Source organism: Solanum stenotomum, chromosome 12, assembly GCF_019186545.1.
Source record: "Solanum stenotomum isolate F172 chromosome 12, ASM1918654v1, whole genome shotgun sequence".
Classification (NCBI taxonomy): domain Eukaryota; kingdom Viridiplantae; phylum Streptophyta; class Magnoliopsida; order Solanales; family Solanaceae; genus Solanum; species Solanum stenotomum.
Genome location: NC_064293.1, coordinates 33,971,790 through 33,983,729, shown reverse-complemented (window position 1 = coordinate 33,983,729; position 11,940 = coordinate 33,971,790). Strand labels below are relative to the sequence as shown.

The 11,940-nt window shown below is 28.0% G+C and overlaps 1 protein-coding gene across 1 annotated transcript in view; it reads left to right on the top strand.

Moving 5' to 3' along the window:
* The first annotated feature begins 9,128 nt into the window (after positions 1–9,128).
* Positions 9,129–11,940, top strand: part of LOC125847353 (uncharacterized) — a 29,780-nt gene continuing 26,968 nt past the window's right edge. Inside the window, 2 exon segments of the mRNA XM_049526987.1 lie at positions 9,129–9,355; positions 11,283–11,436. Of these exon segments, the coding sequence (XP_049382944.1) occupies positions 9,268–9,355; positions 11,283–11,436 (242 nt within the window). The 5' untranslated portion in view covers positions 9,129–9,267.

The window sequence follows — 11,940 nt, the reverse complement described above, 5'->3', positions numbered from 1 at the left end:
CAAGAACTTCATATTTTGCCTCGAACTAAACAAACTTTTGATAAAAACATTTGTGTATCACTGTTTATGAATCTAATACATACTTGTGTGACACGTTAATGTATCATGTACTGTGTACTGTTACATATCCTTCTAAATTTGAATAAGAGAGAAGATACACAGCAACACCTAGATACATGATAAATGATATATTTGGAAGAAGTTTTATATCAAGTATCAAAACTAATTAAGTTTATGTATCAAAATTAATATTTGAACACGATACACTGTGTATGATAAAATTGTAATGTATCATAGTGTTGAAACAAAGGCATTATACATTAATTTAAGAAACAAAACTAACTAGATACATTAAAAATCTAGTTAATGTATCTAATTAGTAATTTGAACACGATACATTGTACATAGTGAAATAGTAATGTGTCATAATGTTGAATCGAAGACATTATACATTAATTTAAGAAATCAAAACAACCTGATACATTAAAAATCTGAACACATTTATATCAGAAAAAAGATGAACAAGAAAAAATCGGAAAAAAAATCAACAATCTTATCTATTTCGACTTCTCTTTATCAACAATCACTTTAGAAGACAAATGTACATCCACTTTTTTCTACATTTACTTTAGAAAACGAAGGTACATCCTTCTTCTCATTCTCCTTCTCAACATTCACTGTTGTAATTTTTTTTTTTACTATTAACATAGACGTAACTCATGAATCTCGATCCAAAGTCCTTACAAAAGCCACTAGTAGATCGACTTTTTTTGTTTTTTTTTAGCGTTTTTTCCACAGTCTATTTAGAAGGCAAAGATGCATCCTTCTTCGACTAGTTGAGTAATACCAACACTAAAAGAATGATCTTGATCCATATGCATCAGGAAATAAAGAAGAAAAAAATAAAATTGAAGCTGACGACTGTGGAGGAGACACAATATATCAGTTGAGTAATTTGAATTTGATTGACCGGAGAGAGGATCTTTTTGAAAATAAAATTGATATGAAAATTCTAACAGATAAGATTGTAGAGAATCCTTTAGAAAATCAAATTGATATGAAAATTGTAACTGATAAGATTGTAGAGCAAATTATGGAGAGAATAAAGGAGTGAAAAAAAAAAAGGAAATCATGTGTTAAGGATGGGATACTTATGTATCCGGTTGACTTGAAAATTTGAGAAAAATAAGGGATTTTGGAAATATTTTGAAATGGTAGGGAATGATGGAAATTATGGAAAATAAAGATGTGTATATAGGTAATTTATCCTTCAATTAATGGAGAAGAATTCATCATTGGGTAACAAACCCTTTAATGAAGAAGACCTATTTATTGAAATTGTTGTAAACATCAATCAAATTTCTCATATCAACATTGTTAAATCTAAATCAATACAAGTCCCTCCGCAAGTTTGGTACCTTTATCCCGGCAAGCAAGTATCGTTTACTTGTAATTCTTTGAAGAATCGATCTTTGAGAAATATTATAATAGCGGAAGAAGAAGCAATATTTAGTGATAGAGTTTTTCGTTTGTCTCTAGCTTTAGCAAACGAGATTTCCTGGTGTGCGATGAAGGTCGAAGTTTCGATAGTCATGGCGTCCTCTCGTCAAACTGCAGAAGGTTCAAAGAAAAAGAAATGGAGGAATGGAAAAGAAAGAGAAAAGGAGAAGATGAAAATATAAAATAAAAAAAGTAAAATATAAAAGTTTTTTTTTTTTTTATATATGAAAAAAGGGTAATATTACGTGCCAACGTGTGTTGCATACCACCTAATACAAATCTGAGCTTGAGTTTGTAGGGGATAGATATTTCACTTTTAAAAAGTTCAGCGGGATTATAAAACCCCCGTGAAGAATAAGTATGTAGTTGAAAATTCGGTAATAGCTTGAAAGGGCTTTTGGCCATTTTCTCACTTTTGTACTTTGGATAACACCAATAAAAGAAGCACAAAAAAAGTCTCAACGTGAGATGAGATCTTTACGCCAAATCAATATACATAATATATTTTTATATCATTTAATTATATTTAATTAATATATTTTATTTTATTAAATTATTTAAGTATGATATATACATTAAATTGATTTAATTTAAATAAATATTTACCTAATATCGACCGATCATGCAATTCACATATTAATTTTAGCTGCCACATTATTATGATCATGTGCATGTTAATTGGAAGCTTATTTTAATTTGCTTTTACTTTTTAAAAGATAAAGATTGTTTCATCTAAAAAAAATTAGATTCAACCAATATAATGAGAGATTATTGTTCTTGTACTTTTTTTTTTTGACATTTTGAACGTTAAAAACTTTGAAAAAATGATCATTAATTCCTTAGTTAACCAACTAAAAAGTTCACGTAGGACCCATAAATTAATGTAAAATTTCTAAATTTTATGATTATATTACTTAATTTAGGAAAAATCTTTTTGGCTAATTTGGCTAGAATTTGACCAGAATGGTAAAATAACATATTTCACACTATTTTATTTTACCTTTTTGAACATTTTTACCTTTTTAACTTTAAAACATTTTAATTAACAAATAAAAAAAATCAGTTTATTTAAAATAAAAAGAATATTATAGACTTTTTAATTTTTTGGCCAAATTCTGACCAAATTTTCAGGCCATTTAACATTACCCCTTAATTTAAGGGAAAATTAGCTAACTAGTCAATATTCCTAACATAATTATTAAAAACATCTATAGTTTAAAATAACTGTTAAAATTGTCAAAATGTCAATATTTTAGCAAATAAAGTGTATCCTAATATAATTTCATTTACCTTCCTTTTATTTCTCAACTTGGGCCCACATTTGACTTAGTTTAACTTCATAATTGTTGAAATAAAAAGACTTTATTGCCCACTTTTCTCTCTCTCTTAAAATTTTACCCACATTCTCTCCTTTCTCTCTCTCTCAGGATTTTTACTCATATTCTCTCACGTCAATTAACTTAAATCTTTTCTTGTTAAACTGAAATTCCTCCATTTTACTAAGAAATTTCAGTAACTATTCAAAAGATTTTCAACCTTTGATACAGGTAAATACATTGTCATGAAGTGTTATTTTTTTTATATACTATTGTTCTATCTTTTCGTCTGAAACTATTTAGGTTATTGTGTGCGTTCTTCTGTTTATCAATCTCCCCATTTTCAGTTAGGATTTCAGATAAGGGGAAAACACAAATATTGCAATCCAATATCTGATTCAAAGAGGACAATAAGAGGCATCACATATAATCATCAATTTTTTGAGGATTTTTTCTCATTTGATTTATGCATTACTGAAAGATTATTCAAAAATGTAGGCTCTGCAGTTAAAATGGCACAAGAGAGGAGATCTAAGTTTCTTCATGATTCTACCCGCATTCAAGTTCAAGATAGCAATGTCAGGGTAAAGACACCATTAATAAAAAAATAAAAAAATTTGGATGCAGAAGATTTCGAAAAACATGATGAAGGCCACGTTGAAGAAGAACAATTTCCTATTGGTTCGTTTTGTATCTATAGTTTTTTTTAGAATTTTGTATTATTTCTCAATTTGTATTCAAACCAGTATGTATGCTATTAATATTTGTATTCATTCAAAATCTCATGTTTCATAGTTTATGAATCTTGTTTTTGTTCCTAATTTGTATTCATCTAGTAAATAAAATAAATACACTATGAGAAAAGTATGCCAAATAACAAATAAAACTATAGGTGTTCAAATTTGTAAATTTACAAAATCAAATTTAATAGATTAAACTTTAAGGTATTATCATAAAGTTTCATAACAATAACTAGTTTTGAAAGACAAGGCCAAATAATGGCCTTTAGGAAGAAGGAGGAGATCACCTATTTTAGGTCTCATAATCTTTTGTAATGGAAGTAATGAAGATTTTCAGCAACTTTACCTAATTTGAAATATTCCCTCCCTTGATTTTCCTAGTTTGTTATTTCTTAATTACATTATATTAAGTTAAATAAAGAAAAAAAATACATAAATTAACCTATAACAAACTAAAATATTGACATTTTTAATAAATATTAAAAGTGTGGCTAAGAGATCCTATTAAAAGCTAAAATATTAGTGTTTTGAAAAATTTCCATTAAGTAGGGAAATTTTTTAAAACAACAATATTTTAGCTTTTAGTGGGACTCCTTAGCAACAATTTCATTATTTATTAAAAATGTCATTATTTTAGTTTGTTAAGGGATTAGTTATGTATTTATTTTATTTTGATTAATTTGAAAGAATACAAATAATTAATAACATAATAGAGAAAATCATGGAACAAAAAAATTCAAAAAAGGCAAAAAAGATTTTAAATACAAATCAGTTACGTTTTGAAAAGAGCATAAATAGCCATCTTTCCGTCGAACGTTTTTTGGCTTTCTTCTTAAGAACATAAAAAAAAAATCAAAATAATTTAGTTTGTCTTTCGAATCATTTGTCTGATAACTTTCAAAACTTCTTCAAGTTGAATATGACATATTTTTGAAACAGAATTTTTCAAGATTGACAACTATAAATTTGTCGCATCCAGTGAACAATAAAAAAATAATCAGGTATTTTGTTTGATTTTTTTATTTTTTTGGATGAGATATTCGTATATGTCGAGTACAAGAGTGTTTTTTTTCTTGATTGAATCAGTGAAATCTTTGTATGCATTGGGATTTATAGCTTTTTTTGGATGTTTTGTATCCAAATTATGATGTATAACGAATGAAATTGTTTTTTTTTTTAGTTTAGTAGCTATTTTTTCTGTTTGAATGCATACAATAATTTGTATCCCATTAAGTTAATATAACTAATCGATCATGAACTATATGTTGAATACAACAATATATGAATACAAAAGTGAGATGAAAATACAAAGTTATAAATACAAAGTGAGATTGAATATAAAGGTGTGAATACAAAAGAAATACTCTCTTCATTTGAAATACAAAGTGACTTTGAAAGGTAAAATACAAACTAATGGATCATGAATTATATGTTGAATACAACAATATATGAATACAAAAATGAGATGAAAATACAAAGTTATAAATACAAAGTGAGATTGAATATAAAGTTGTGAATACAAAAGAAATTAAATACTCTCTTCATTTGAAATACAAAGTGACTTTGAAAGGTAAAGTAGGCACATAAAATACAAAACTTGTTGGTATACAATTAGGTTGAATACAAAACAAAAGAGAAATACAAACTTGTTCACATATAAATTGAGATTGAAATACAGAATGAATACCCAATAAAATACAAAATTGTTAGCATACAATTAGGATGAATACAAATTAAGAAGGAAATACAAATATGTTGGTATACTAATTGAGATTGAAATACAATGCAACCCTTGGGTAATACACAAATCAAATGAGGGAAATTCCCCAAAATTTTGAATATTATTTGGTATACCTCTAGTAATTCTGATTGAATCAGTCATTGTAGACAATCAGATACTTTCCCCAAAATCTAAAACCCTAAAAGCAAATTTTGATATTATCAAATTTTAAAATGTATTAAATATCAAACAAAATAAACATATATATGAATTTCTGGAATCTACAAAATCTGAAAAATTAAAAGAAAATCACAAAAAAAATTGAACATAATAAATATATAATGAATATTTAAACAAAATCACATAAAAATTGGAAAATTCGATTGAAAATTCGTAATGTATAGAATCAGTGATTTAAACATCAAATAAAAAAAATCAAAATTGATAATGAAAATTACCTTGCCAACCGAGAAATCTGCTTGAATTAATAAAGAGATTTCGTTTAACAATAAAGAAAATTTCTTGATGAACAACAATTTAGCACCTTGAAGAAAGATAAACTTGAAACGTGAAAGGTGTGAAAGAAACGTGAAAGTTGGGGAAGAAACGTGAATGGTGGTGAAAAAAGGTTAATGGTATTGGTTTAGTTTATTTATTTTTCACTTTAAATGATTATTGGTATATAATTTGGTCTAATATAGGACTCTTTCCATAAATAAAATTAATTTAAAATACTAAAATCTGAATACATATTATTTTATAAAAATGTTGACATTCTGCCATTTTAAAGTGTTGTTATTTTGACTAATTGTATTAAATATCATGACTTAATTGCTAATTTTTCCTAATTTAAATAGGTTGTCGATCGACAGACGAAAGAGAAACAATATGGGCCCATTTCATAACTTTATTGAATAATTAATGTTGCATATAACTTTGGGAAAATTAGCAATTAAGTCATAATACCTAACATAATTAGTCAAAATAACAACACTTTAAAATATTTATTTAAAATGGCAGAATGACAATATTTTTATAAAATAATATGTATTCAGATTTTAGTATTTTAAATTAATTTTATTTATGGAAAGAGTCCTATATTAGACCAAATTATATATCAATAACCGTTTAAAGTGAAAAAAATAAATTAAACCAATACCATTAACCTTTTTTCATCACCATTCACGTTTCTTCCCCAACTTTCACATTTCTTCCCCACCTTTCACGTTTCAAGTTTATCTTTCTTCATAGTGCTAAATTGTTATTCATCAAGAAATTTTCTTTATTGTTAAACAAATTCTCTTTATTAATTCAAGCAGATTTCTCGGTTGGCAAGGTAATTTCCATTATCAATTTTGATTTTTTTTATTTGATGTTTAAATCACTGATTCTATACATTACGGATTTTCAGTCAATTTTTCCAATTTTTATGTGATTTTGTTTAAATATTCATCATATATTTATTAATTTCAATTTTTTTTTTATGATTTTCTTTTAATTTTTCAGATTTTGTAGATTCTAGAAATTCATATATATGTTTGTTTTGTTTGATATTTAATACATTTTAAAATTTGATAATATCAAAATTTTCTTTTAGGGTTTTAGATTACGGGGAAAGCAGCTGATTGTCTACAATGACTGATTCAATCAGAATTACTAGAGGTATACCAAATAATATTCAAAATTTTGGGGAATTTCCCTCATTTGATTTGTGTATTACCCAAGGGTTGCATTGTATTTCAATCTCAATTAGTATACCAACATGTTTGTATTTCCTTCTTAATTTGTATTCATCCTAACTATATGCTAACAATTTTGTATTTTATTGGGTATTCATTCTGTATTTCAATCTCAATTTATATGTGAACAAGTTTGTATTTCTCTTTTATTTTGTATTCAACCTAATTGTATACCAACAAGTTTTGTATTTTATGTGCCTACTTTACCTTTCAAAGTCACTTTGTATTTCAAATGAAGAGAGTATTTAATTTCTTTTGTATTCACAACTTTATATTCAATCTCACTTTGTATTTATAACTTTGTATTTTCATCTCATTTTTGTATTCATATATTGTTGTATTCAACATATAGTTCATGATCGATTAGTTACATTAACTTAATGGGATACAAATTATTGTATGCATTCAAATAGAAAAAACAGCTACTAAACTTAAAGAAAAATAATTTCATTCGTTATACATCATAATTTGGATACAAAACATCCGAAAAAATGCATACAAAGATTTCACTGATTCAATCAGAAAAAAAAAAAACACTCTTGTACTCAACATATACGAATATCTCATCCAAACAAATAAAAAAATTGAAAAAAATACCTGATTGTTTTTCGATTGTCACTAGATGCGACAAATTTATAGTTGTCAATTTTGGAAAAAATTGTTTAAAAAATATGTCATATTCAGCTTGAAGAAGTTTTGAAAGTTATCAAATGAATGATTCGGAAGACAAACTAAATTATTTTAATTTTTTTTTTTATGTTCTTAAGAAGAAAGCAAAAAAACGCTCGACGGAAAGATGGCTATTTATGCTCTTTTCAAAATGTAACTGATTTGTATTTAAAATCTTTTTTACCTCTTTTGATTTTTTTTGTTCCATGATTTTCTCTGTTTTGTTATTAATTATTTGTATTCTTTCAAATTAATCAAAATAAAATAAATACATAACTAATCCCTTAACAAACTAAAATAATGACATTTTTAATAAATAATGAAACTGTTGCTAAGGAGTCACACTAAAAGCTAAAATATTGCTCTTTTGAAAAATTTCCCTATAACTTTTCTAGTTTTCTTCATGGTGGAAATTTGACCAGTCACATGTGTTGATTAGCTTAAATAGTAGTAGTACTATATTTTTCCACATTAAGGATATTATATACTAAGAAATAATATTATATACATGGAAAGTTATAAAGGGGATAATCTACTTTAAGGATATTCTTATTTTTAAATACTTTTTATTTTGATATTTGGCTATTTGCAATACATAGTTTATTCCACATTATATTTACATAAAATATTATATAAATTTCCGCATGACTTAGAGCTCGTGTTATTTAATATAATTGATCAAATAATATATTTTTTATTTTAATTTATATGACATTATTTTTTTTAATCCATTAGAAAAAGAAAGACTTATCTTCTAATGAAATTGTAGTACACACTATAATATTTTACACCTAATAAATTTGATAATATGTCGATAATGCTAAATAAGATTAATGATAACTAACTATGTAATTTGTTTGCTAATTCTTGTTTTTTAGTGATCAATATTATCACATATTCAAGATCATAAATTTCAAAAGTCTTATAATTACATAAATGTCATGAGAAGTTCAAGTTGTTTTTTTCCTTTTTATAATGCAGTATTGAATCAAATTATATCGTATAATTTAAACGAAAAAATACTATTTATTACACTAATATTATTTTTTTATTCCCTCTAGCTAAACTTTCATTAATATAGAAAAATCAAAGTGGGAGGAGGTTCTTAGATAAGTTATGTTCCTTTGTCTCAATTTATATAACATATTTTTATTTTATTTTGTTAATAATTAAAAGTAATTTAATTTTAAAATTATTTCATATAATCACACATTTAAAAAAAAGTATTTTAGACATTAAATTCTTAATTATTTTCTAAAATCTCAAGTAAGTTAAACCGCATCTCATAAATTGAGACGTGTGGTTAGTATTCTAAGAAATTTATGACACAATTAATTAATGTAGGATAATGGCACTCATATTGAGTACATATGCATGCCTCCAAAAATTCCCTATTCGTTTTTGTCAAAAAAGAAATATCAACGTCTACTCTCTACAGCTCCAGCACCAATTATTTCCAACTTGATGCGCACTTCCTTTTTTTATTCTTTTTGCTGTTTATTATTTTGGGATTCATATATTCATCTTACTGAAGTGAACTTTTTGTTTTTTTTCTTCTTTTACACATTTTTTATTCTTGAAAAATGTATCCAACCATAGCTTGGATTCTGAGATTACACTGCTGCTTGTTGTTCTTGATATTTGCAGAGTCCAGAGTTCCTCAAGAAGAAGGTAAATTGCTGCTCTTTTCTCTTGCTTTAATGGGTATTTTTTTGGATTCCATGGGAAAGAGGGGGGTTACTTTAGCAGATCAAGAAATACTTAATTTCTTAGTACAGATTTCTCTCTCGATTGCTATAATTTTAAGAAGGATTAGGAGTTTTGAGTTTAAAGAAGATGAGAAATGGATGGAATTACTTCAATTTAGTGAATGTATAGTGAAAAGGTGTGAGCTTTACTGTTTTCAAATAGATAAATAATGGATTATTAAAGTTAGTCGCAAATGTCCTAGTAGTCAATAAATTGGCTTGAGTACATGAGGTCTCAGGTTCAAAGTTCAGTTGACCCAAAAACACTAGTTGATTTCTTCCAATCAGTTGTAGCCTTGGTGGGCAGAGTTACCTAGTACATGTTGCTGGTGGGATGTGGGAGGTGGTAGGTATCCTGTGGAATGTATATAGTCACCTAGTACATGTTGTTGGTGGGAGGTGGGAGGTGGTTGGTATCACGTGGAATGTATAGAGTCACCTAGTATATGTTGCTGGTGGGAGGTGACAGGTATTCCGTGGAATTAGTTGAGGTGTGCAAGTTGGGCTGGACACTACGGTTATTGATTGTTTTTTTTTAAAACTAAAGTTAGTTACCAGTTTCCTGAAATTAATGCTATGTTTAGCGCTTAGAATGTTCCAATTTAGGTGGTATTCTGATTTGCTTGTTTTGCCATGGAAGTGTTGGCCTTGAGAAGGTAGAGAGGTTTCCGATAGACCCTTGGCTCAATAAAGCATATCCGAATCAATAAGAGGAGGAGGAAATACAATTATTAAATAGTTATTCTTGAAAAAAGATATTTAATAAGAAGTTTGGCTGCCAGAAGCTTAGGATTTATATGTTAAAGTGATACAGTTTACAATGTAAAGGTTGACGAATATTATGTGACCATCTCTCACATACAAATTATGCATAGAAATCTGGTGGAGTTTTTGCGGAAAGCCCCCTCTAGTGTTGAACACTTATACTCTACATCTGGAGTTGCATTATTTTACAAGTCATTTCTGTCCAGAACTACAAGTACAAAGTTGTTTTTTAGAGAATGCAAGTTATCTGGTACCCGAACTGGTTTGAGTGTCAGGTACCTAGTGGAATAGTCAAGGTGTATGCAAGTTGGCTCTAACACCACGGATATAAGAAAATAACAAGTCCTTTTAATAGCCCCTTTACTAGCATCAAGTGCATGAAGACGATGCTTTTTTCTTATATGTTTACTTTTGCGTGAAGTATACTACATGTCCCCCTATTCTCTTGAAATATTTGATGTATTTCAGGAGTTTTTCTGATGGAGTGCATCTACGTCTCTTTGTTAGGTGTTAATTGTCGGAGTGAACGCTTATTAGCTTACAATCATTGCATCTCGGTCACATTAAGGGATGAAACATTTTTTTGAGCAGCCTAATCTCTAGTCATTCTGCTTATCTTACAGATAGAAGTGTTCAATAGTTTATATACTCCCTCTAGTCCATATTAAGTGAATTGTTGGGACTTTTATCATAGTTCAAAATAAATGAATGGTTCAAAGTTCAAGAAAATTGTTGGGACTTTTCTCCATATTTTCCTTTCATTTAGTGAGGCTCTTAACTACTTTACATTTTCTACTAGAATAGTTTGGGAATAATCAAAAGAGTAAAGTGGAAAGTAGCTTTTAATTTATGTCCTTAAAATATTTTTCATAAGGGGTGTGCCCCCAACAATTCACTTAATATGGACTAGAGAGGGTAGTTCTTTTCAATTTGATGGAAGCACTAAATAGAAATCAATTTTTCTAAACTTCTTCGGCTGATGACCTTTTTGGTTATTACCAGTTGTAATTGTCAAATAGTACCTTTGGGAAGATTGCATAGTGCAAGCTATACTAGTTGATATCAACCTACTGATTGTTTTTCAGTGAATGTCCTCCAACAAATTGCCAAAACGATGGGTGCAACATATTTGAGTTTCGATGCAGATTTATGCAGAGTTGAAAATGTTGGAGTCACAGTTACGCCAACGTGGCATGAGAAAATTGTTGGATGTGATCATGAAGACCACATCACAAAAATGTGAGGCATTTACACCTTATCACCAAATCGAGATTGATTAAATTGTTTCTAACCTTTTAGCTTGTCATGCATGCTTTGTTTCTACCAATATCTACGTGATTATCAATGTCACCCCAGAGCCAGCTTGGGGACAATCCTACTTGATGCCTGTCTGAAATAAAATTGAATGAAAGAACTCAAGAATTCTGAAGTGAAGAGGTTTTCAGATTTTTCATGAACTTCCTTTGCCCAGAACCAATATGTATGGTTACTTAAAAGGCTTATTCAAACTTAAGTATTCCTGGAGCTTGTAAAGAGAAACATTATAGGCTATGCTTTCATCGGGTTTAGAAAAGCCATATCAATACAGAAGTTTCCTTTTAGTGACTTCATACTGATTCTTCTGTCTCAACTGGACTAAATACCACTCATTGCTGGATTTCTTTTATCAGAAGCAGTCATTCTGATTTCTCTTCGTTTGCGTTCACATCTCTTCTTTTTTTATTGCAATTGGTTCCGTAATTG